The sequence below is a fragment of the Haemaphysalis longicornis genome, unplaced genomic scaffold, assembly GCF_048455015.1.
Source record: "Haemaphysalis longicornis isolate Haplotype H1 unplaced genomic scaffold, Haemaphysalis longicornis Haplotype H1 scaffold_6, whole genome shotgun sequence".
In the NCBI taxonomy this organism is placed as follows: domain Eukaryota; kingdom Metazoa; phylum Arthropoda; class Arachnida; order Ixodida; family Ixodidae; genus Haemaphysalis; species Haemaphysalis longicornis.
This window is the reverse complement of record NW_027526407.1, coordinates 54517178-54543016: the sequence shown is the minus strand read 5'-3', so window position 1 is coordinate 54543016 and position 25839 is coordinate 54517178. Positions and strand designations below refer to the sequence as shown.

General features: G+C 49.3%; 1 protein-coding gene across 2 annotated transcripts in view; it reads right to left on the bottom strand.

The window, feature by feature from the left end:
- Positions 1-4240: 4240 nt before the first annotated feature.
- The window catches only part of LOC144142709 (cell division cycle protein 23 homolog), a 61222-nt gene continuing 39623 nt past the window's right edge, over positions 4241-25839 (bottom strand). For both annotated transcript variants that reach the window (XM_077674374.1, XM_077674375.1), the window contains exons 4-6: positions 16684-16870; positions 13425-13679; positions 4241-4384 (exon numbers count right to left, since the gene is read on the bottom strand). In XM_077674374.1, coding sequence (XP_077530500.1) covers positions 4289-4384; positions 13425-13679; positions 16684-16870 — 538 coding nt within the window. In that variant the 3' untranslated portion in view covers positions 4241-4288. The remainder of the gene's footprint in view (positions 4385-13424; positions 13680-16683; positions 16871-25839) is intronic.

Below are 25839 nucleotides of genomic sequence, written 5' to 3'. Positions count from 1 at the left end.
TCCAAATATACCACTAGCGAGCCATTGTTTTGCATTCACTATCCATATTCTTTCCTCTAGAGCGTTCGGTTTAATATTTTCGTGTTTTCATTCATTCGTCCATGAGTGTACATGTATATACAGCCCACTGTGTTCGGTGGCTAAGCGCTAGCCCACGCATGACCTTCGGAACTCCGGTGATTGGGCAGGGGTGGTGCTAGACCTGTGACAGACATCAGCCGTTCACCTTTCCAAGAGCAGGAGCGTGATTTGGTTCCGACTGGATTAATGCGATCGGGAGCCAGACGTTTTCTTGTCGACTTTTGAGCATTAACTGCCATAGGAAAAACGAGTACTCGGCTACGGCATCATAGCCGTTCATCTTTTATACTCCGGCAGGCGAAAAGAGGTTGGCCGCTCGGAAGACGTGTACGTGCTGCTCATCTTTTGATGAGCGGCTTTCAAAGAAAAAAAGAGTACTCGGCAGCCGCAAGCTTGCCGCACGTCTTGTGATCAATGTTGCGGGAGCAAGCGCCGTTCCTCGGCGGCGGGTGACTTACCAGAGAATTTATAAGCAACCCGCCCCGGGCAGAAACCGTGGTTACGGCAAACCAGTGAAAGGCGACCAACATATGAGCATTGGCTGCCGAAAACGTTCGAAGGTGACGGCAGCCGGATTCGTATCGTCCATTTTATTATCAACGGCAGCCAATTCGTTGCCTCTTGCCGAGCATGCCGGAGAACAGCCATAGGATGGCCGGTCAAGAAACGGACTTTCCGTGCTGCCTGGGGAGGACATGCCGTGGCGCCACCTATGAGTGACGTCACTTGTAGGACGCCGGGTCGCGCGGAAGAGTTTCATACAAAAATGTGTGACCCGCGCGAGCTGAAGTTAGCCGGCAGTCTCTCCTCATTGGCCTGCCGCAGTCACGTGATTAGTGCCAGCATGCAGCACAAGAACGCGCTTTGCTGCGCGGAGTTTTCTTTCACAAGCTGCCGTCGAGCGAAGAGTGGCGGCCTTTTGCACTGAGCTATTATTTGCTGGCAGCTTCGTTTAGCTGGGGCACATTTTAGCTTTACTGAAAAAAGGCACTGTCCGGTTGTGGTCACGCCTACAGTTTTCTGTCACGAGCTGCCTTATTTTTTGCCGGCTGTTTGGCTTAGCCAAGGCACATTGATCCTCCGTCAGGCGAAGAGTGCCGGCCTTTTGCGCTAGGATAGTTATTTGCCGGCAGCTTGGTTTAAGTAAAGGTCATATTCTAGGCCCACTTTAAATGCGCTGCAACGGCGCAAATAACCGAAACAACCCACCCGGTCGTGCCGGCAAACAATAGCTCATAGAGCAGAAAGCCGGCACTACACGCTCGATGGTAGCTTGCGAAATAAAAAATACTGGGCGATCTCCCACTAACGTGAAACCCGAGGAGGGGCGAAGCATATATGCAGTGTATAAGTGTATTTTTGGCGCATTGGGGTTTTTGCCCACGGAGATGAAGCTGTTGGGGGGGTAGAGGTATACAGCTTTGCTGTAGAAGTCTCGTGTCTTTGAAGCACGAAGCGTTTCAGCGCGAAGCGTTGGAAAACGAGTGTCCCCGAGATTACTCGAAAGATTACTTCTGGGGCGGAATTCTCAGTTGTGCCCGTTTCGAAAATGTCCACTTCGCGGCCATTTCAGCCATGACGTAGTTGCACTTCTGAGGCCTCTGTCCAATAATGTGCTCGTCACATCTGGTCGTCGTCTTTCAGCCAATCAGGGCTCACTCGAAGCCTTCAGCGGGAGCTGTTGAATGGTGGGGGTAGGGTTTGAGGGGAGTACTAATGGTGTTTCGGCAGCAGGAGGTGCGCGAAGAGTAATACTGAGTTGAGAATATGACGTGGAGGGTCACTTTCTGTGGGGGAAAGACTCTGCTTTTGATGAAACTGTGGTAGGGAGGGAGAGTGTACAGTGTGTACGCAAAGACGGCACCCGCAACTTCAACTTTTTCACATCGGTGACTCGAGGGTTGCGATTCCCACTTCAGAAGCAGCGGGCCTGGGTTCAGTCCCCCAGAAACATCCAATAAACTGTCAAAAGCATGTTTTTTTGTATGGGTAATGGACACACCGCAACGGAAACGTAACAAGAAAGGGGAGCCCCCCCCCCCCTCGTAATGAACTACTGGCAGCTGTTGCTGTAGAAGTTCACAGTGGAAAGGTGAACCCCGAGGGGACAAGATGGCATTGTCTCGCTAAGAGCCCTTGCCACTGAGAAAACAGTGACCATTCCCATCTCCCTTCTCAAGCAGCTGATTTCCAGATACGCAAGAGTCCCAGTGGCTGTAGATGAACGCGTTTGTATGCAATTTCTTGTGTCTCTACAGTGTAGAACAATGGAAAAGGTCATAGGAAGCTGCATTGGAGGCCCTAGGTGACTGCAGTAGTAGCACACTGCTAGGCGCTGATGCACTGGCCAGTAGTGACCCTCCAACATTGTCTCCGGAAATGGGTGCAGCGGTGTGTATTGCCATCGCACCCATTTCAGAGTGGTGTAGAGCTCGAGGAGTATCCTCGGTATTCAATGGCGTGGAATGCATGCAGGCAACCAAGTGTGCGCCGCCATATCTGTGGCCAAGCGTCTGTTGCTAGGCGACGTTGGCCGCACGGCCCGCAGATCAGGCACCCCTCTTCTCCTCCATACAACCGTGTGAGTGCGCCGTCACTCGTTACGTCGGGCTCAGCGGGATGGCGGCACTTGTCCGTGCTAAGCACGACTGTGAAACACGACTGTGTTTGACATTATGAACTCTTCGCCGAACACGAAGTATTGCGTCGAGTTCACTGTGAGTGCGATTAATAACATCTCTGTTAGCGCCACAGTTTAGAATCGGATTGGAACGGAGCAGATGACGCACGCCGGTGTCTTTTTTTTTTTTCGGCGTGCGGCTGCAGTGGCCCAGGCTGCGCCGTGTCCGTGGCGCATCGGCCATGTCTGTGGCCGTTTCCAGTGTTGCCAAGCGAAGAAATTGACCGCTAAACTTTTCAACAAATACCGTCTATACAGTCAAAATGTGGCCGATAGAGATATGAAGCGCTCCCATATGAAACGTGCCGTATTTACACGTTTGTTGGTCGACCCTTTTTTTTTTTTCAAGTTTGACAATCCAATGTTGGGGGGTTTACTTAGAATCGAAATCGAACTTTGTACCGCTTGTAACGGCAAGAGAACCGAGATATCAGGGGTGCTATGAGCTGGGAAAAGCGTAACACCCTCGTTTCTGTGGTTACGCTCGAAGCGTAGCGTTTACCGTTGCATACATTCTGGCGTCAATAAAGGTGATGCCGACTTTGAAAGTTGGCGTTCCCTATCTGTGCCCTTTGTCCACCGTACCTGGAGCGGCCAACCCTCCACCATCGCATTCGTAAGTGTACTGAACGTGATATAAATGTGCCTACGTCAGTGCCGCGCATTGATTCAAGGGATTCGGTAATACTCTTTTTGTTTATTAGAGACGAACAAAATGCTTCTTGAATGCGAGAAACTTATGAATCAAAGGAAATCGCGAAAGACCGCATCTGTCAGCCGCCATATTGTTTGTTTTGATATAGCGCGGCAGTGGCCGCTGCCAGTAGCTTCGATGGTTGTCATCTCGCAGTGAATGTGTTCTCATGATTGGGAATAAAGTTTCCCGCTCAACCCACAGCGCATGGTTATTCCACGTGCTTATACAAAAGCTTTTCTTTTTTAACATCTACTGTGCGCACCACGAACGTACGGCTCTTGTGGGAGCATCAATCATTGATGGAAGAGCCGCCATATGGGGGGCGTTGGTAGTTGACGGAAGAGCTTTTCTTTGTGATACGATTTTCTAGGCGGCCTCAGTGCCACGTTCTTGTGTCATTTCTATGTTGCACAGAATCGTCCCGTCTGTCACAAGTGCCCTGGGCCTGAAAAGCTCTCTCGGCGCCCGTTCACAGCAGCATTCAAACGGTCTGCTTTCTGCGCTCGCTTACTTTTATTTTTTTTTTTGAGACGCAATTTTGGGGGGGGGATTAACCTACATTCGGGTCGACTTACAATCATGTAAATATGGTAGCTCCTCTAATGAATAAGGGACGGATGTCACAGCAAAAGGAAACGAACAACAGGACTGCCTTTCTAGACGCTGCTTTTTGAAATCCTTTTTTTTTCAAAACTTGCACCTCTGTTTTACCCCTGGTTACCAAGGGGTATACTCTTTCCCGCATTAAGGCAGAATAAATTTTCAGCGAAGGTCACAGCATATAAAAAACAACAATAATTTATTGACTCCCAGCTGCTTGTTCACTCTGTTCACTCGTTGGGGGTCCGGATGTCCATGTCCGAAACCTCGGCGATGACTAGGTCACGACTAGCCAGCAGTGAGTCACCGCCATCGTCATCTTCAATCTACATGTAGAAAAGGAAAACAAATTTTCTTGGATTAAGTAATTAGTTCAAGCAACTTAAAGGGACCCTGCAACACTCTCTGAGCAGTGCAAGCAAACCTGCACAACGTTTAGATTACACTGCCAGGAATACCTGAGCCAAATATTACACGTGCACGTGAACTGGGGAGCGCGCAAAACACAGAAAAACCTACCGCGCTCTCTTCAATTTTCCACATTATGCACCACTGGCATGGCCTAAACGATGTCATTGAGGCCATGGCTGTCCATTGGCTGTCACTGGTGAACTTCGTGGCTTATTTCTCGCATTTCCTGTGATGATCCGCGTCGTCGGCGCTGTGTACGAACCTTCTTTATGTCTGAACTTGTACGCACAATTTTGCCATTTCTTTTGTGTTTTGAGTGCACGCGGAGTTTGAGTGATGAGCTCAATACTTCCCTTTCAACCAGACCACTCGACAACAAACGTTTATTGCTTCAAAAACGTCCCACCAGCCCGAGCGCGCGCTTACGAGCAAGCAGCCATGCCTGCTTTTTTAAGTGCAATGCACTTCTTAATTAAGCGACCCTGAACCTGCGTCCACCGGCGATGTCCGCGCACGTGGAGATGGGCGCGCGCAGCCTGGCCGCTGACATGGCACATACCCACGTGGGGGATTGGCCAGGAATCTCCTCGTCTTCCTTGGCAACGGGGGGAGATGGGCACGCGCTGCCTGGCCGCTGACATGGCACATACCCACGTGGGGGATTGGCCAAGAATCGGGCGTGAGAAGGGCTAATGCACCTGCTTAAAGGAGTACTGACACGAAATTTCAAAGCTGAGATCCGCTCTAGCAATCAAGTACAACGACAACACAAATAGGTGTCTGTGAATAAATGCATCTTTCTTTCTTTGTAGTTGTGTGTGTGTGTGTGATCTCTCTTTCGCGAACATTGCCGAACCGCGCACATTCAACTCGTGCATTCGCACTTTCACATTCTTGCCCTCGGGGAAATGCGGGGAATTTTATTGTGGCATCAGACCGGAAATAGACCCCTCCCCATTGCGGAGGAAAGGAGAAAACTTCCCAGCCCATGAAATATCGAAGGCTGCCGAAGAGAACATCGCGAGTCGCCCCCTCTCCGGGAGAGCACGCGCAGCTTTCGTCACGTTGTCTGTGGTCGAGTTGAGGGGGAACATTTAGGCGTGATTTCTCATCGGTCATAGTTTCGATGATAGTGATTGAATTTTCATAATTCGTGCGGGAGGAGATTGCTCGGAATATAGACTACTCCAAAATACATACGAAAAGTCGATGGTCAGTGCTGCAGGGCCCCTTTAAGCCTGACAAAATATTTCACTAGTTATTGAGCAAGCTTTACCTTATGGCTGTACTGTACCTCAGTCTACATCAATCGGCTACAACGAAGGATATTAACAGACAGTTACTGTAGTTGTAATTCAACCCAACATAGTGAATGTAGCTCTACGTAATCCCTTTTAATGGCACCTTAACAGCAAAGAACATACTAAAATATCCTCGTTGCAATTCTGCACACTTTTGTACACGGTGTAATTTATAACAAAGCAGTAGACATCTTGTGTGGGATATTTTTTATACCCATTTTTTAGCCCAAAGATGTCTAGATGAAATCTTGATACGTGTGTAAAATATGGCATTCACTTTGCAAGTGTGCTAGAACAGAAAAAATTTAGGGAAATATTAATCACAATGAAGTCCTCAATTAACTTTAAGATGCGTCTAGACTGCCGTCCGACGGTACAATACGAACTCAACCAAAGCGACGTCTACTGGCGTTCCGATGAGACAAATCCCGCGATTCGCACTGCTTCACTATCCATTAATTAACGTAACGCACTGTAAACTTACCCATTATAATCTTACGAACAGAAAAAAATCATATGAAACACCAAAAGTTCACCTAAGCTACGAAAATAACTAGAACTAATGATGTGAAAAAAAAAATGTGCACCAATCCCACCTGTGAAGGTGGTTGGAAAGCGAAGCTTTAAACGACACCCACAACAATTGCCCATGCGACGTCACTTGAATTCATGCACCAAGCTCTACAAAGAGTAAAACCAGATACGGGGTGTGGTTAAGTGCAAGTGAAATGCACTAACCACACCCCTTATTACTTCAAAGAGATATTCTTCGCTAAAGTTAAATCAATGCATGGTTCCTGAACGGTGGTTGGTTGAATTGTATTGGTGAAGCACATGAGTGGAAACCCTTTTTTTATAAGATTAAAGGAGGCCGTAACCTGGTGTTAAGACGATCTCACTTCTCCTCGTCTTTGCCGCCACCGACAGAGGCAACAAGATCGGCGGCAGAGACAGAGAAGTGAGACGACATGCATTGGTGTGAGCTTCCTTTAATTTTTATTAACTCCTCGCGCTTGCACAAAGCACGCACACGGCCGCTACACGTGCCGTGGGCGAAGCGCACAGTGGTGTGAGAGGTTGCGTGACACTATCGCGTGGCATTCGGCGAGAACGCAGGGTTACGGTAAACCCACAGATGTGCTTGGGAGAGTGCACTGTCTGTCTCCCCCGTTTCCGCGTGGGCTTGTAGCTCAATCGGTAAGACAACAGGCTCTCGCTCTGTTTCTCTATTCGTTCCCGGTTCAATTCCTGGCGGTGCCAGTAACTTTTATTTGTTCGCGGGAGTTTTCTGTTGACACTAACGGTCGCGACAGAGGTAAAGAGCTTCACTTTAAAAAATAAGTGAGGCAAGTGCCAAACTCGAACCACAGCCCTTAGAAACAAGAAGCTAAGATGAAACCACCAAGGTCTCTTGTATGCAATGTTGCTAACATGGCAAACACAGAAAAATCAACCAAGCAGTCTTCATTCAAATGTACCTTATAACCAAGTGTCTCTTGTAACAGTGTCTCTAATAACGAGGTTTTTACTGCACACCACAATGGCAGACGCTCGGGTTTGTCTCGGCACAGTCTTAAAATTCGAATGTCGTAGGACAGCACTCTAGCCATGGCTGTAGCGCTGATCTGGAATGCCGTCGGACAGCGCTGTAGAAACTGCGATAACTTTATTTCTACTTTGAAATGGAAAAAGGAAACCATGCTACTTCCATCGCTATTTAGATGTTGAAGACAACATAGTGAGATGGTGCTGCCTATCAAAAGCATCTCTCTAAGCTAAGCTAAACTAAGCTAAGCTAAGCTAAGGCATGCAACAGAGGGAGCCACGAGTCAGTGAGTTGCAGGTGGCTTATGTTTCGTGTCGCTAAACTAGCTATAGTTGCATGATGTCCGACGCCATGTCGGGCCATTTCGCACCTGACATATGGATATTACACCTGAGGACTTCTCTTCTAGCAGCCGCAGGTACAAATTGAAATTGGCAAGAGGACATGTTATGTTGAGATAAAATATTAGTGCTTAAACCTTTCTAACACCCTTTACTTAGTGACATGAGATTATAGTTATGCAGTTCTTTCATGTTTATTAGAGGTGAAGAACAATAAGTTTTAAAGCTTTGGCATTAATGTACATTGTGGTATTTTTTAAAGTTTCAAGAAAGACTTGCTACACTAGTCTAGCTTTTGAACATTCAGTACATATTAAAGGTAGCCAATAAGAACTGAACAGCACCTCAAACGGAAAAGAGCATTTAAAAAATTTAGTATCTGAGCACTACATCTACCCTCCTTGCAACAAGCCTTTCCTCTCACCCAGTTCAACCATTTCAACGTCTCAATGTAGATGGCGCCAGTTCCCGGTTAAAAATTATTCACAAGGTAACTTAAATACATGCTACACTACAACCCCCATATTAATAATGTGATGGGATAACAAACAGCTAGTTTCAACGTCCGACGTGTTTGTTGGGGCATAATCCCTTTTCGCATCCCAGTGGTTAGGAACGAAAGGTTCAAAAAGGCTTGTGCAGTGAATGTACTACGTAGTTAAATATACCAACAACTAGTTTTAATTTTCAAGCAATACTGATTGCTAAAAGCGTTACAAGGTGTGAAATACTATTACAGAGCTTCACAAGCAGCCTCAACAGGTTTATTGGTTGTGCCTGCTGACATCAAAGGCATTGTCTGCCATTACATTTCAAAATAATCAGCAACAAGTCTGAATACTTAATTAAGCTGGCAGTTCTAAACTGTGGGTGTGTTGAGCATAGCTAACAGTTCAGATACGTTGATTATTCGTGAGTAATACAAATTGAGTACTCATGAGTGCAGAATGAGTAGTACTAATGAGTGCAGAATGAGTATTACTCATGAGTACAGAGTGAGTACTCATGAGTACAGGTTCAGTACTCATGAGTACAGATTGAGTACGAATACTCGTGAGGAAAAATGAGTTTGAGTACAAGTGAGCATGATTACAAATGAGTATTTGATAAGTCAGTACGAGTGATTTTGTGAACAGACGAGTTTTTTGAGTGAGTCCGATTGAGTATAGCGTGAACGAAAAAAATTATGATTGAGTTTGAGTGAGTTCTTTCTGTTTTGCCGACCTATGGTGTCGAGGATACCTTTTTGTGAAAGCAATGGAGAACTGCTCTATTGTCAAACAATTTTCTCTCGCAGATAAACCAGGCTACACACCTACTCGGTGCATGCACCTTATGTCTGGCACCTCCACACGGCTTCAGTGTTGTGCAAAAAGCCAACTTTACAAACCATACTTTGCGGAGAAGATATGGGGACCCACTTTGCGGAGAAGATATGGGGACCCACCTGTTAGCATTGCTATGGGACTTGCAACGTCACGACCCACGGACCTAACAACCATTGTGCCCCAATACAGAAAGCTCTACAAATGCATATCAATGTTCACAACGACCTAGTTCAATGTTCACAACGACCACAACGCCGACGGAGCAGCACGCGGAGCGGCACTCAGCAAATGGACATCAGCGTGACATCATCCTGTGGTAACCAAAAGAAGTGACGTGGCCAGCACTTGTCAACAACTCGTGACGTCACTTCACGCGAACGGCCTCGCGAGCGGCGAGTGGGCGCCGGCACATTCACAAACGGGATGCAGCCAGCCAGAGCTACAGGCATAACTGCTGCCCAGAAAGGTACTGTTGGCAAAATGAAACTTCCACACACGGGAAAGGCAGCGTTAATATAGGCCGGAATCGCAATTGAAGTCGCCATCCCAACTTTTATTGAAAGCGGTCATCGAATTTCCACCTCAATGTTAGGCCTAGCACCTTCAGGCAGCTCAGCCGTTCAGCTCCGGCGGCGGCGCGGTCGAAACAACACCCCCACCAGCCTCCCCAGTGTTTCGACGTCCGCACAAAGCGGTGAGGTCATGCCGGGAATCTTACATATGTGCCTTTCAGGATGAAAGCGCGGGAATTTGAAACAAACGATCTTCAGGCCGTTCACTGTAATTGATTATCGCGTGCTGAAGTATTTAAGGGGGGACGAGGGTCTTAAAACTAACTTTTTTATTTATGGGTAGAAACTTATGAAAATTTGCACACTGATGTGCTTTTCTCTGTAGATTTCAAATATGCAATTATATTTGAGCTGGTGCTGTTAGTTCAAAAGTTATCATACAAAGTCTAAACCGCAATTAGGTAATTTCTTACGCAGCTTTAATGAACTTTCGCATTGCATTTTGTCGCTTTTAATTACATGAATGGATAGCCAGAGAGTTCCCATACCCGATGACATTCTTCGTTTTTCTCTAAAGTCACGGCATCCTAAAAAAATATGTCAAGTACAAAAAATGGCAGTATTGGATATTTTGGCTCATCAAAATAACTGCAAGTCATCATTTATGCGTAGCCTAAACAGAAAAACTAAGAATGTCATCGGCTGCCTCAGGCTGTACTGAAAAAAATGGTACCAAGATTGACCTTATGAAGCAAAAATAAGTTTCCAAAAAGCTGCGTAAGGCTGAGGGAAGGGACCAAAAATATGAAACTGAGAAAACTGCATTTGAAGTTTGGCCATGTGTTATGAGATGAACCATCAGTAGTGTAGCTTCAAAATTTCCCAGTAACAAAGACATGTTCTTCCCATTTTCAAATCTGTCTTTGGATTCCAAAAATGTCAACTAGAACTGGAGATACAAAAGGCCAAGTAACGGACCCCAACAGGAATTTAGCAAAATTTATCGACTTCGAATCTGTTGGCATTTTGTTAGCGTTGTGAAATCTGGTGGTGTCTTGCTGGCGTCGTGAAAACTGCAACAGTCCTTCGTGAAGTGCCATCATCTATTACAGTGCACTGTGGTACCCAGAATATTGTGTACGGCAAAAGTGTGAGGGTGAAACTTGCTTTAGGTGCCCCCCTTTTTTGTTCTTTGGTGAGGCTATTTCATTCGCGGTTTTTATGCTGGAAGTTTGAGAGGATACAGGGGTGGGACACTGCGCAGTGCGTTTTCCGCAAATGCATCATGTTGTTGGCCCTCAAAAGAGTCTTTTGGGGAAAATAAATGTAGCTGGAAGGCAAACTTTCTTGGCCTCAGGGGATAAACCCATAGACGCCTTTTTCCTTCAAGCCGTGCATGGTGCGGCTATCTCCATCGGACATCACGGTTGTGTACTGCAGCCCATTCTTGGAGAGCGAGCGCTTGAACATTATCAGGGCTGCCTCTACCTCCATGCGTCCTGCACCACAGTCAATGTTTCGCTGACACTCATGGTCTGCCAGCCAATCTTCGTAGCCCTCATCTGAAGCTTTGGGTCTGATGGTGCAACCTAAGCAAAAGTTAGAGAGGACTACATGATCAATCACCAAGCCGGTGTACACTCCAATGATGCAGCCCACTCCAATGTGTGACAACCGTCCCTTTGTCATCCACGTGCCATCAAACATATCATCTATGTTGTTTGGCGGCTGACCAAGGTGTACAAGTCCTTGATGGCACGCACACTATCAGCTTCAGAGGCTGCTGCAGTGTCCTCGCAAACCTGAACCACTTTCCTCAAGTGCGCTTGGAATGTCTTGTGGTGCAGGCCTCTGTGGGACAAGTTCATACCAGCACAAAAATCTGAAAGAGCAGTCACCCCCTTCCCCATGCTTTGGATACTTTTCAAAGCCCTCATATTCACTTCAAAAAGAGTGATATTGCCAGATCCTTCGGTCCTTGGCGAGGAAAAACGTTCCACACGGTGTTCACAAATCGAGCACGTCACCTCGAGCTTCACGGCGAGGCCGTACTGCCGGTCAGGCTTCCTCAAATCCGGCGCCGCCAGCCCGCACTTGCCGCACCTGACGTGCGCGAAAAGGTCCTTCAGCATTGCAAAATCCACTAAGACAAAATCTGTGCCGGATTCTTCCTCTGAGTGCGCCAAATCCACTTCAAGGAGGTCGAATTTCCGCTGCGTTGCTGACTTAGTCTCCGTTCCGCGCTTGACCTCGTCCGCGTGTTCCGTACGCGCGGCGATCTCCTCCGCCGTGTAATACCTCGTGTCAAGCCGGCAGGACGTGCTTGGACCAGGTATGGATTCCGGAGGTGGTTGGTCAGGCGATGGGGCAGGCGAGGCAATACGAGGCGGCGAACGATTCTCATCCGGCGGAGTCGAGCGGCCCGAAGTCGCACCACGCGATCTTGGGATAGGCGGACGACGCTTTCGCTTCCCGTGCGCATGAAGGGTCGTCTTCTTCAAACGTACGTCTCCTGGCATCATTCACGAAAGTACGCGATGGAAGAATTAGAAGAAACTGTAAAAAAAAACTGCTCTAAGCGAGCGCTGCGCCAGAAGAGCGGACTCCGTCAGACGCGCGTAGCAGACGCCATGATGGCGACCGCCATGACAGCAGTCGCGCCGACCAATGGGAGGGGTCGTATGGCGAACTCAAACCGCGCGCGCCCGCTCTAGCCAATCAGCGGCCGAGAAGGTGCCTTCGGAAAACTGGCAAGGCCGGTCGTTCTACTCAAGCAACGCCATTTTGAGATATCGCAAAATGCGCACAAAGAAACAAGCTTCAAAACAAGACCAAGATGGCGGCGATCGGTCGGCTGCTTCGCCCGCGGGGCGCGCGGGAATTTGAAGCAACTTTTGCCCAATTCTGGGCATTTCGTGGCCCTCGAGGCGTTTCAAAACATGATTTTAGAGTATTTCCCGATGGAATTTCGCGTTGATATTTTGAAGGCAGGTGCTTGAAGGTACAATAATTCCAAAAATTGGATTTTCTCAAAATCGATATTTTGGCCATTTTTGACCATTCTAAGACCCGCGTCCCCCCTTAAAGTGCTGTTTCGGGTTCGCCATACCATTAGGCATCAATAAAAGCAATAAATGTGGAACATAAAATTTTCGTGTCAGTACTCCTTTAAGGGGGGACACTGATCTTGAGGACATTTTTGTTATTTTTAAACCTATGTGCTTGGGATTTACTCAATGAGTGTATTTCAACATCCTGAGCACATATATGCAGTCAGTTTTCGTCTATGTGGTGCAAGTTTAGAGTTGTGCAATGTTGTGCTACTCCGTTTCTGGTAATTTTTTCATTATGTACCTATGAAATACTCAAATGGCTTTTATCCCTTTGTGCTCTAGAAGGACCAGGGAGTGCAACTATACCACTGCAGTAATTTTAGCATGGTTTCTGCAAACGCTGTAAAATTCGTAGATGTCAGGTCATCAATTTACAATGTTTTTGTAAAACTAACTGCATAAAATCTTGTGCCAGCAAAAAAAAAATTCTGTACTTTTATGGTTTTACTGCACTGTTCAGTTCATAAGCTTTCGAATGCAGCAAAATTAATGTAAATCGAACCAGTACATCCCAAGATATTGTACCCGACAGCTGACCATGTGGGAAAAAAATTGGTTCTGAGAAAACAGGGCACGAAGTTTGCAAACACAGGCAAAAAGAGTCATTTAGGCAACTTCAAAGGGTGACAGCTTTGTGAAAACTTTTGATACAGCAATGATATTTTGCGGGTACATTATTTGGGACCTGTAGACTGCAAATAAAATTATTTAAGAAAATTGATTTTTTTGGCAAATTTTCGGTCCTCAAAACCAGTGTCCCCCCTTAAGCAAAGTTCGTGTCCACAGACGTCGCACGAGGTGTCCTGCCACCCACCTGCATGTCCACGGCGCCACCGTCTTGCTCAAGTGCAGTGCGCGCCTCAGCCACCTGCTTGAGCAGCGACTTGGCCTCCTCCCTGGTCTCAGGGAACTCGGTGCACCGGCGGGCGTACTCGTGCGCCCCTTCCAGCTGTCCTCGCGCCAGGTGGTGCTTGGCGAGGAAGCAGCACGCGTGCGCCAACTCCTCCCGCTCCGCCCGGTGGACCTGGCCGTCGCAGCCTCGCACGTAGTCCGTGAAAGCCACGTATGCCTGGTAACGACCACGACGCCATTTCTATTGGGGACATCGAGGCAAAATAAGGAGTAATCCTCTTATAACAACACTATTTTTTTTTTTTTTTTTTTTGTACACTCGACTGCAAGTGTGCTATATAATATACTGTGCCCGCACGCTGCCTGCCACCGGAGCAGGGGCCCTAGTCAGGCTCCAAGCCTTTTGCCTCTGCTCCCCTTTCTGTACGGAAAGACACAATAAAGAAAGAAATAAAGATATAACAATTTATTGCTTATAACAATGAGTTACTTAGCTTTCTCAATTTCCCCATTGCTCCTATATAATAACGAGGGGCACATGGGTATTTGATCAAAAACTGTATTTTTTTTTTAAGAGTTCTGATAAAAAAAATTGGAACACACATGTAGTTCTTCATTCTGATCGTAGAAATAAAATTTGTTTCTGTGTAAAACAACTGCATTCAAATTTATTAGGATTTTTATATCTGATTTTTTTTACAGCCTTTTGTAAAAAAACTGCTGGAGGGATGCAGCTGAACAAGTTACCAGTGAACTGTGCACAGATCAAGGAGTGCAATAAGACATTAACATCATCATTCTATCTGGTCTGTAGCAAAAGTGACGACTGTTTGAAGTTTGGACCTGGAAGACAAAACCGGTTTTTCTGGAAGGGTATGCTGACGGGCCAGTTGGTACATTGTTAAACTAAGAAAGGTTAAACTAAGGTTTTTCTGGTTCCCACCTTCCAAGCCCTAACTTCAAACGATCCTACCTTCTACTACAGACCAGATAGAATGATGCTGTTAGTCTTACTGGACGCCTTGATTCGTGCACAGTTCACTGGTACCTTGTTCAGCTGCCTCCCTCCAGCAGTTCTTTTACAAAGGCTGTCAAAACATCAAACCATAAAAATACTAATAAATTTGAATGTTGTTGTTTTACACAAAAACAAATGTAGTCATTTTAAACAAAACCAAACAATATCTACAATCAGAATGAAGAACTACATATGTGTTATAATTTTCATCATCATAACTGTAAAAATAAGGTTTTTTGGTTTAAGACCAGTGTGCCCCCTTAACACGATTGAATCTTCCGATTTTGCAAATATCGTTATACAGTCAACGCTCGTTACAGCGGATCCGGCAACAAAGGACTTTCGGTTACAACAGACCAAATGTGTTGGTTTGTCTGGTCCCCATGCATTTTAAATGGAGTCCACTCCGTTCATAACGGACCCGGCTAGAGCAGACTATCGGCTACAACAGACTAAGTTTTAGGTGAAAATTGTTTCAACTGAATGTTTATAGCGGACTTCCGCGGGGCTGGCGCCCGATATGCTTTTGCTTTGTTTAGTTTGGCAAGAAAATTGTTATGCCTGGCAACATTTCTCGCAGCTGGGTCGTTGGCGCAACCAAGCCAAGCCACTGCCAGTGGCTTTCTTTTGTGTGTGCGACCAGCAGCATGAGCGGCAGGGTAGCTGATTTCACTGTCCGATAAATTAAGCGTAATTAACGCTGTCGAACATGGGGAAAAACAGGCCGACATCGCCAGAAGTACAGGCCTGTCTAAGCAGACGGTCCACTCTACTGTCAAGAACAAGGCCGCTGCCGATAAACGAGACTTTGGTGAGATTGAAAACAGGGCTATCGAATACTCAAAGTTGTGCACCCGGAGGGGAGTCTGCCCTCGTCAGTTTTTTTTTTTTAGGTAATAAAAAACTCAAGTTCAGTGGAGTTCGGTCTTTATGCATTGCATTGTTCCCGTTCTGTGAAAAAGGTAAGAAATGCCTCAAATAGGGGGATTGGTTCCCATCCATTGTGTGCAATCTGCCGGTAACCGTGCACAGTGCAACTGGTATAACTTTGGATTTCACAGCTGTCCGTCATCAGATTATTTCATAACAGCTGTTTCAATGACTAAACTAAAATCGTTAAAAATGTGGAAGCTGCCTTGGCGGAACGTCAGGCAGCGATCCGATTTCTTTGACGAACGGTTTCGGGAAAACCTGCCTCGTCGTGAAGGGATTTAAAAGAGCCTAGCTAATTCTGATGGCCACGACTGATGTTTTATAGCTGGTTAATAATTGCGCCTAGTCATATTCTTGCTTTATTTTCTCAGATTATCACGCATCTTTACACACTTGATTGCATGTGCTAGGCCTTTTCCAAGTGCCGGTGCTAAGCTTTGGGAACGGTTTTTAGGCGATTCTTTGCTCTCACGCGAACACTGTGCAGAGGTGCTACTGGCGTGTAGAAAGAACACAGTGTATGTGCTATGTATCTGCAATATCGGTCAAAGTACCCATTTTACCGCTCATGCCCCCCCCCACGTCGGATACTGCATAGTTTGGCTACAGCGGACGTTTTTTTTCCGGATTAAGAGGGTCCGTTGTAACGGCCGTAGACTGTAATCGGTTAACGCATTCGGATCTTCCGATTTTCCAAATATCGTCATAAGTGAATTGAGCTACAGAACTTTGCGTTCAGTTTGAAAGAACGAGTCTTGGGTAACTCACTCAACTTCAACACAGCCATGAAAGATGTTTTTTTAAACCGAAAGAATGCAGGAAGTATTGAGAAACTTTCCAAATTCTGTGCAACTCGACGTCGGAAGCGACACCAAGGAGGGAACACTAAAAACAGCTATCGGCGAGCCAACTGCAAGTAAACATTGAAGTGGTACAGTCACAGACGGCCTAAGCTGAAACAAAATAATAGTAGAAGACAGATATCGGTGGCACAGCCCAGCTGTGAGAATGAAAGCCGTGACGAGATAACGTGTTCGAAAATGCCCCTTGCTGCTGCCGTGCGAGTCGGCCCGTGCCGTCTCCTGCACAATGGATCCTTCTGCTCGCGCGCGTGTTCTGTACAAATTTGCTTATCTGGGAATTACTTTAAGGTATGCGCCACGTCGTGCGCACAGAAATTGCCGGGCTTGTACCCACAAGAAAACGGAATCTCTTTTGCCAATCCAGGGATTAGAAAAGCCCGTTTGAGAAGATGCCTGCCCTCCCCCACCTGCTCGTGCTCGCCGAGACGCTCGTAGACGCGTGCCAGCCGGGAGACAGCCAGGCCTTGGAAGTCTCCCAGGGAACGGGCACGCCAGAAGCACTTCTTGGCCTCCTGCTGCTTGTCCAGCTTCTCGTATGCTTCACCCAGCGCAATCGTCATCCGCGGGTCGATGGGGTGGAGCCCCTGGGCCAGCCTGCAGAGGATGCATTGTCACAACTCTTAAAGGGACAGCCAACCACTTTTAGAAGCGGAGCCGTTGTAGGTCAAGCTTTTTCGTCTGTCTACTGAAGGTCGTGCGTTAAGCACGGGTAGGAGCACGTTCCCGAACAAACCGGTGATCTCGCAGAAACCGGTTCCCAGACCCGCCGATACAGGGTGCAGTGGTCTGCATGGGGAGGGTTCCGCTCCCTTCCGCCACTGACGTTTAGCTGCCGATTCCTTTGCGCGAACCGTAGAATTTGAGCGGTGACGGCGCTGCCGTTCTTGGGCCAGCACCCGTTGACCCTCAAGCTGGCACAGACACAAGAGAACCACCGCTCCTCTGCTGTTCCAGCCGACTGCACACTGGATGGAACTGGGCTTAGTTTTTGTGGCGTGCACGCCCTCTGACTCGTACGAAAGCCACTGTTCTGTACCGTGGGGTCACAACAGGGAGTTTCTAAATAAATTGGCGGAAATAATTTCAATTTGGCACTAAACTTTCTGAATGCTGAAAGGGTGGTGCTATGTGGTGTCTGAACGCGACTCTACCGTACGTATACAAACAGCTCTTTGGGTTTCAATTAGTGATTTAAAAACCGCATAAAAGAATAGGAAAGAATGGATTTCATTATTATTTTAGCTGGGGACAACTTTTTAAATACTCTCTTTTCATCTCAAGTACGGTTAAAAGTATGTTGCCGTGCCATAGCTGTGTAGCTCCCTATCACAGTTGCCGGCATTCGTCGTCAGCCTCCTTAATGGGGACATGGCTCTTAAAACAATTTCTATTTGATTTTTAAGAGTAAACTATGGGAAATTTGTCAGCCCTGCTGCTTCCTTTCCACTGATTTCAAATGTTTCATTATTTTTGAGTCGGTCAATTAGTTGCCAAGATAATTAGGGATAATTAGCAATTTTTGGAAGAACGGTAGACAAAACAGTGTCGGTCATAAAACTGTGATCTTTATATTTTCTAATACTATGAACCCTGGTGAGTACAATGAGAGAACTGGTTTTTTGATGCATTGCTTGGAACTAATTCTACAGCTTATTAAACTTCGGTGTTTGAAACGGGCATTCGAAATGGTTCCGTGCCAGTGTTGCCACCAAGGTTTAATGATTTGTGTAATTAGTTCCAAGCGATGCATAAAAAAACCACTTCAAAGATCACAGTTTTATGACCAACACTGTTTTGTTTACTGTTATAACGACAATGGCTAGTTATCTCTAATTATCTCGGTAAATAATTGACCGACTCAAAAAATAACGGCATATTTGAAATCAGTGGGAAAAAAAGCAGCAGGGCTGACAAGTTTCACAGAGTTTACTTAACAATTAAAGGAAGCTGTTTTAAGGGCAGTGTCCCCCCTTAACCCAGGTAGAAGAAGCATGGCAGGGGGCAGCCTATTCGTTAACTCACAGAGGCTGAGGCGATTTCAAGACTGGGTGACAAGTACATCAGTACCCCCTTCCTGGCCTTCACAGACAAATAATTGCATTTTTTGACAGTGGCATCAGGCTCTTAATCTTCCTTTTTAAAGGGGTCCTGAAATACCTTCCGCCGATACATGGATGTACATGTAACCAAATAAGACAATGTATTAGCAATCTCCTCCGGCAAGAATTTTGTTAAAGTGATGAGTATTAGCTGAGAAATCGTAAATAAAAAACCGCGCATTATCGTCGCGCCGATTTTCCTCCTCCTTTCAACTTACTCTCCGCTGTTGACGGCGCGCCAGCCTTCCCTCCCGTGCTGCTGCGCTCCTCGGCGGTGACGTACTTCCGCTATCGCGCTGCTCATACTGCCGTCTGCTACGGGCAAGCTTTGTTGACACCTTGAATCCCTCACTCCGCTCAAGGCTGGAAAAGCGAACGAAAAATCTGGCCGCATTTGTGCGGCGGCCTGGCCTTGCCCTTTCGCGGTGTGCGTTGCTGCAGGGCAGCACGCGACTTTTAATCGGCGGCGAACTCGCAGCCGCTCGGGGAGGATCGTGGGCTCGGTTCCTCATGCCCCTCATGCACCGCGCACTGTTTATCCAAAAAGCGCCATATCAGATGTGGCCCCACTGGTGCCGGGTCTTATTTTGCGGTGGTGGTAATTCCTGCCGGCGGCATGTGAAAAAGACATTTTAAACCGATACAGAACCCGTGCACAAAACGCTTCAATCATGTGACCAGTGTAGCGAAAGAGGACCAGTAAACCAGACGTCCGGCTATCAGCGATGCCTACGAACGACTGCCGCGAGAGCCGCGCTCGTGGAGCGAGCCCCCGCTGCCTGCCTCGTGGCGCGCTTCTTTCTCTTTATTCAACATACTCCCGCGGCCCCAAGTTGTTCAGGGGTTTGCTTCAAAAAGGCACAGCCGCTGCACTGGACGACGTATTTCCCGTCCCGATGATAGGCGTAGGGAACACGAGCGCACAACTCCGTCGCGCCCGGGAAATAGTTGAAGAATGCGCCCGAGTTGCCAGAAGGCCGGTGGCGAATTGTCCTGTACGAGCACTACGCCCCCCACTTGGAGCCTGGAGGGAAGCTGCGCTGTTGCCTCGTGAGCGGATCGGAGCAACAGGAGGTACTCTCGTTTCCATCGACGCCAAAGACGCTCCGTTACGATTTGACGGTGCCGAGCTCGTCTGCGTAGCTCGCTGCCCGTGGACAGCGGTTCTGGAAGGCCGAGTTGCTGAGGCAGGCACGTGTTGCTCTTTCCCAGCCAGAAGTGCGCTGGAGTCAGCGGGTATGGCTCAGCCGCGTCTGCCGAGAGATACGTAAGGGGCCGGCTGTTGATTACTGCCTCGACTTCGCAAAGCGTCGTCTGCAGCTCTTCAGCAGTCAGGCAACTGCGGCCGAGGATTCGCCGTAATGTCTCCTTGGTGAGCCGAATTAAGCGTTCCCACCAACCACCCCACCACGGAGCTCTTTCGACGTTAAATTTCCAGGAAATGTTGCGGCCGCTGCAAAAATCAAGGACGGGGTCTTCCGGAGCCGAACGGAGAGAGCGTGCGCAGGCTAAGGCGTTATCCGAGTAAATTGTCGATGGAATACCGCGTCTAGCGATAAACCGCCTGAAAGCAGACAAGAAGCTCGATGACGTCATCTGAGATGTGAGCTCAAGGTGGACGGCTCGTGTCACACCACAGGAGAAAACGGTGACGTAGGCCTTTGTTTGCGCAGGATTCTTCGTGCGACAGAACAGCGGTCCACAGAAGTCTACACCGACAACGTCGAACGGACTGGATTCAGTGATACGATCTCGGGGTAGAGGCGCAACTGGAGCTGTTTCTGGTGTGAGTTTGTGTCGACGACAAAGCAAGCATCCGTGCAGCACTGTCTTCACCACTTGACGACCCTTGATAATCCAAAATCGGTCTCTCAGTTCTGTGAGAGTGCTGTCAACACCCGCGTGCAACAGGCGCTGGTGGGTTGCGATGATTAGTAGCCGGGAAAAGTCGTGACGGCCCGGCAGGATGACGGGGTGACGGGTGTCAACCGAGGATCCTAACTGCTGTAGGCGTCCGCCGACACGCAGGATTCCATCGTCGTCCAAAAACGGCCGTAGTAAAATGAGGCGAGTTGCAGTTCTGGCACGCTGACTACGTGACAACGCTCGTATATCCTCCGGAAAAGCTTCGTTCTGTACGAACCGGAGCCAGTAGCGTTCCGCCTTGAGAACTTCATCGCTCGTCAGTGGTCCCCTTGCTGAATGCGTTAACTTTCGCGTATTTTCGACGAAGCGCTGTATCCAGGCAGTTACCCGAAGAAGCCTGGAGTACCGACTGTACGACTTGATACTTAGCAACAGCTCAGCTGGCGTTGTTACTAGCGCGCATGAAGCTGTCTGTAGAAATGGCGGTTCACCGACGTCCGCAACTCTTTCTCTGTCCGTTGGCCTATCCTGAGATTGCAGTGCGAGCCAATGTGGGCCATGCCACCACATTTCCGTGGCTGCGACAGCGGATGCGGCAAGGCCTCGAGTAATCAAATCGGCTGGGTTATCCTTGCTGCGACAATGAGCCCACGTCCCTTGGCCTTGTGTCAGTCGTTGTATCTCGGACACGCGATTTCTCACGAATGGCGGCCATCGGCTCGGTTCCCCCGCAATCCAATGCAGGGCGATTTTTGAATCGGTCCAGAAGAAAGACCGAACTTCTGACAGGCACGGCAGCCGTTTCAGGAAATCAAATAGTCGGGCAGCTATCAAACAGGCGAGGAGCTCAAGGCGTGGGAGAGAGGTGGTTTTGATGGGTGCAATGCGGCCTTTGCTGAGCAGCAGGTTCACTTCCCATCTTCCGGTTTCCCATGATAACGACCGGACGTAGACTGCAGTACCATAGGCTCTCAGGCTTGCGTCAGCGAACACGTGGAGCTCTCGAGTGTCGTGTTCCGTGTACTTCATCGTGAAGGCATGCCGTGGCAAGCAAATGCGTCTTAGGTCGCTGAGCTCGCTGCACCAGCTGTTCCACGCATTGAGTTGAGCCGTCGGCAGTGGTGAATCCCACGGATGCTGCAGTTTCCATAAGTCTTGGAAAATGATCTTCGCTCGAACTGTGAAAGGGGCCAGAAATCCTAGAGGGTCGTAGAGCCGCGCGAAAGACTGGAGCATTGTCCTCTTTGTCACTGGCTTTGTGGATACAAAGGTGGCGACATTGTCCGCACTAAGCACGACACTGTCGTCTGAGCGGTCCCACTGCATACCGAGCACCTTCCGTTTCGAAAGCCACGTTGTCTTCAAGGAATTGGGTTCGCAGGGACGAAAGGTTGGAGGCCCATTTCCTCAGTTCCATACCAGCACCCGCCAAAATGGACCTCGACTCGGCGTAGATACGCTTGGCTTGCTCGGCGTTGTCGACCCCGACGACAAGGTCGTCCACGTAAAACGCGTCGACCAGCTTGGCGACCGTGTCTGGGAACTGCTCTTTACATTCCTTTAGGTGGTGACGAAGTGTTGCGGCGAGTAGGAATGGGCTAGACGTGGCTCCGAATGGCACTCTTGTCATGCGCCAGTGGACTATCTGAGGAAGAGGGTCTTCTTCATTCGGAAGGTGCTCCACCCAGAGGAACCTTAAAGCGTCCCGATCTTCCTCGCGAATAACCATCTGCAGGTACGCTTTCTTTATGTCTGCCACGAGAACGACGTGATGGCACCGGAACTCAACCAGCAACTTCAGTAAGTTTGCGTCTAACTTTGGGCCTTTCAGTAGCACGCTGTTCAAGGATGGATGGCAGGGACGACGCGTCGAAAGCAACTCGAAGCTTGGTTGTCACAGCATCACGACGCACGACACCATGGTGTGGCATATAGTAGGTGTTCGGTTTCCCATCCTCTTTGTCGCAGGTCACTCGTTCCGCATGGCCCCCATCAAAGTATGTGCGGATGGTCTTGTCGTATTGCCTTAGTAAATCTGGCTGACCGCGGAAGCGTTTGAGCTGCATACAGAGCCTCTGCTCTGCAAGCCAATAATTGTTGTCGGAGACATCGAGCCCTGGCTCTCGAATTAGAAGGGGCACTTCATAGCGGTCGCTTGCTTTGCGAACTCCATGCTGGAACTGGAGGATGGCGGGGTCATTGAATCCTGAGTTTTCCGATGATCCCTGAATGCCGATTGCTTCCAGGCACCACATGGACGACAATTCAACGTCAGCGGCGGCGTCTTCAGGGGGCGCTTCCCCGAGCGACAAAAACAGCGCGCTGGAGTGCGCGGTCGAAGGACTTGGGCTTTCAAGTTGGGCACCTTGCACAGTCCAGCCCAGAACTGTTTCCACGGCTGTTAGCGAGGGAGAAATCCGAGAAATTCGTCCCGTGGCCACCTTCCAATATGCGTCCGACCCGATCAGCACGCTTATCTGATGCTCCTGAAACGTGGCCGAAAGCCGGGCATCAGCCGCAACTTGACACTTAGCGGCCATCGAAGTGAGAATCTCTTCGCTGACGGGCGGGCTTGTGACGTTACAGATATTGGGGACTTCTAGGGCCTCGATCGTGATGCGCTGGCCATCGTGCTGACTTTGAAGCGTCAAGGAGACCCGGTTGCATGAAACAGGTGCGCTCTTGCAAGTGTTTCCGAAAGTAGCAATGGTAAGATGTTCGACCCCATCGACGGGACAATCGAGTGCTCGGGACACATCGCGTCGGATGAAGGTCCGCTGACTGCCAGAATCTAACAAAAAGCGGACGAGCATCTGGCGGCTTGTGCCGATGCCCCATGCACGGCCTGTCTGCAGAAGGACTGGCGTAAGTCCTGCAGCACTGGTCGAAGCGGACGTCACTGCGTTAGCTGTGCCGCTTGTCGCCCTGTCGCTGGGACTGGGACCTGGTCTTCTGCTGGGGCGTTCGAACCTTCCAGCCGGGCGTTGAATGTCGCACAGCGTCGTAAGGTGCCGACGTGAACAAAGACCGCATACCAGACTGTTCGCTGACCTGCACTGCTTTGCTAAATGATTGCCCTTGCCGCATCTGAAGCAGCACTTGCTTGCCTGCAGACGCTTCCGTTTCTCCTCGGGCGACATTGGCGCTCTGCAGTAGGCGATGTCATGGTCCCGAGCGTAGCAAAGTTCACACCCGTGTAGCCCCGAAGACGGCGATTGGGTACCGAGACTCATCGCAGTTGGCGGATCGATGCGCGGAGGCGAAGACTGCCGTCTCCCCTGGCCGCGGCGCGTGGACGGAACCGAACAATCGGACGCGCTCTCCTCTCGGATCAAAACCTGGACACGGAGAAAGTCCAGGATCACCTTGATTTCCTTGGATCTGGCGGAAGGGGACGCGGACACCTCGGATGCGTCCTGGTGCTCCTCCTTCAGCCTTTGCCGGTACAGGAGCCCCAGGTCGTGCGGCAAGGTCCGCAGCAGTACGCGATGGAGCACGACGGAGTACTGGCCCGGGGAGACGCCCAGGCCCTCCAACGCGTTTATGCGAAACGTGACCGTGTCGTAGAGGACCCGCAACTTGTCGGTGTCGGCCGAATTCTGCACCGGCTCCAATGCGAGCAATTTGTCCAGGTGGTCGTCCACGAGAAGGTCTTTCCGGCCAAATCTGTTGGTAATGATTTTAACAGCGATGTCGTAATTGTTTTCGGCCAGCCTGATGCCCTCGATCGCGTCCTTGGCGGGACCGGTCAAGTACGAGAGCAAGTACTTAAACTTCTCGATGCGTGGCAAAGTCGCGTTCGAATGGATGCTTGACTCGAACTGGTCCCAGAACCCTTGCCATTCGCGTCGGTCGCCCGAGAAGTTCGGTATCTGGAGCTTCGGGAGTGCGGCGAAGCGGGTCCCCTGCGTTGTCTGAGGGGTGCCCGGTCGAGGCTGAGAAGGTGCGCTCCCGCAAGGCTCACCAGACTCGGCTGTAGCTGCGCTGGCTGAAGGGGCCGGGCTCGTGACGGAGCGTATGCGCGTGCGAAGGGCGCAGATGCGCTCGTCGTAGTCAATGGCATCCAACACGTCCGCGTCAAATTCCTCTTCTGTGAGAGCCGCCTGAATCTGGCTGTCCAGCTCGTGCAAGGCTCGCTGCTTGTCCAGAATTATGTCCAGAAGCGTCTGAAACTCGAGAGTCGGTGCCGCCGGGTTCTGCAGGAGCGCGTCGAGTGCCGTCATCTTCTTCGTGACGGTGGCGCGAAGAACTCCCCGGTGGCGACGAAGCGATTCCATGGCGCGAGTCGGCGGGACCGGACGGCTGGGGGTTTTCGGCACCAGAGAATTGTGTAGCGAAAGAGGACCAGTAAACCAGACGTCCGGCTATCAGCGATGCCTACGAACGACTGCCGCGAGAGCCGCGCTCATGGAGCGAGCCCCCGCTGCCTGCCTCGTGGCGCGCTTCTTTCTCTTTATTCAACAACCAGTTCAGCTTGGGGCGACGCGTGGTGGAGAGCGGCAACGTTGGCAAAACATGCTCCGGCGCGGCTCTGGGCTTTTTAGCGCTGGAGCGAGCGCCATTTCTTTGACAATCTCAAACATCGGTTGCCTTGGCAACAAGGCACAAACCGCCCCAGAAGTCAGTTACGGTTGCGTGATCCCGGTTCAGCTCGGGGCCCCACCTCGCGACACGTGGGCACTGCAGGCGTACCACTCACTCCCATTGGGAAGTGTGAGATGCGTTTGGCATTAGAGGAGGTGATGGTGTGTGTGTTGTGGACGCCTTTGTTTCGCTATGAAATGCGACGTTGTGCTTCTGCGGGTAGATAGTGCTTCCCATGGTCTGGATTATCTTTCTCGAGCGACGTACGACTCAACCTCGCATGGGGTATGTGCAGTGTGCGTGGCTAAAAGCCATCTCGGCTTGTGCGCCAGAGTTAAGTGACTTGCTGTTCGTCCCCACAACCGCGCGCGAGGTGAGTGCCGAATTTACGACTGGCAGGAGGAGGCAACCCATCGTCTGTCAATCGCGGTTCAGACTTGCAACGCATGTTGTGACGTTGTGTTCGTTCGAAACGCATCTCTGGATTGTTTTGAAGTGGAATAAAATGTATCCGTCAAACCCGGGCATTCGGCTCAGGGCGTTCTCTACGATTGCACGAAAGAAGTGCCACGGGGCTTCAACGCTTTCTTTATGAAGCGTACTCAGGTAAGAGAATATCCATGTCGTGTTATGGCCGTGTTGCATTCAATACGAACGGTTAAGCGTTTGTTTACACTTGTTTCGTTTGTCGTAAAATCTCTAAGCACTCTGACACTCCGCTGGCAGATCAGCCGGCGAGCCGACGCTGAGCAGACGACTCATCTCTTTGCCGGAAGTGCGTGAAAAATCCGCCCAATAGCAGGATGTCTAGCTCATGACGAACATCTGGGAATCGATGATGTAGACATGTGAAGATGGCGGCGTCCAAAAAAACGAAGGAAAGGGTAAGAAAAAAGCGACAAACTTTGCAACAAAAGTGTGAGCTTTCCGCTGCGCGTAAAAGAGTAATACTTGGCCCAGACGACCTTGACGACCCAATCTAACGATTGCGCTACTTCATTTAGTGTGCTCAAA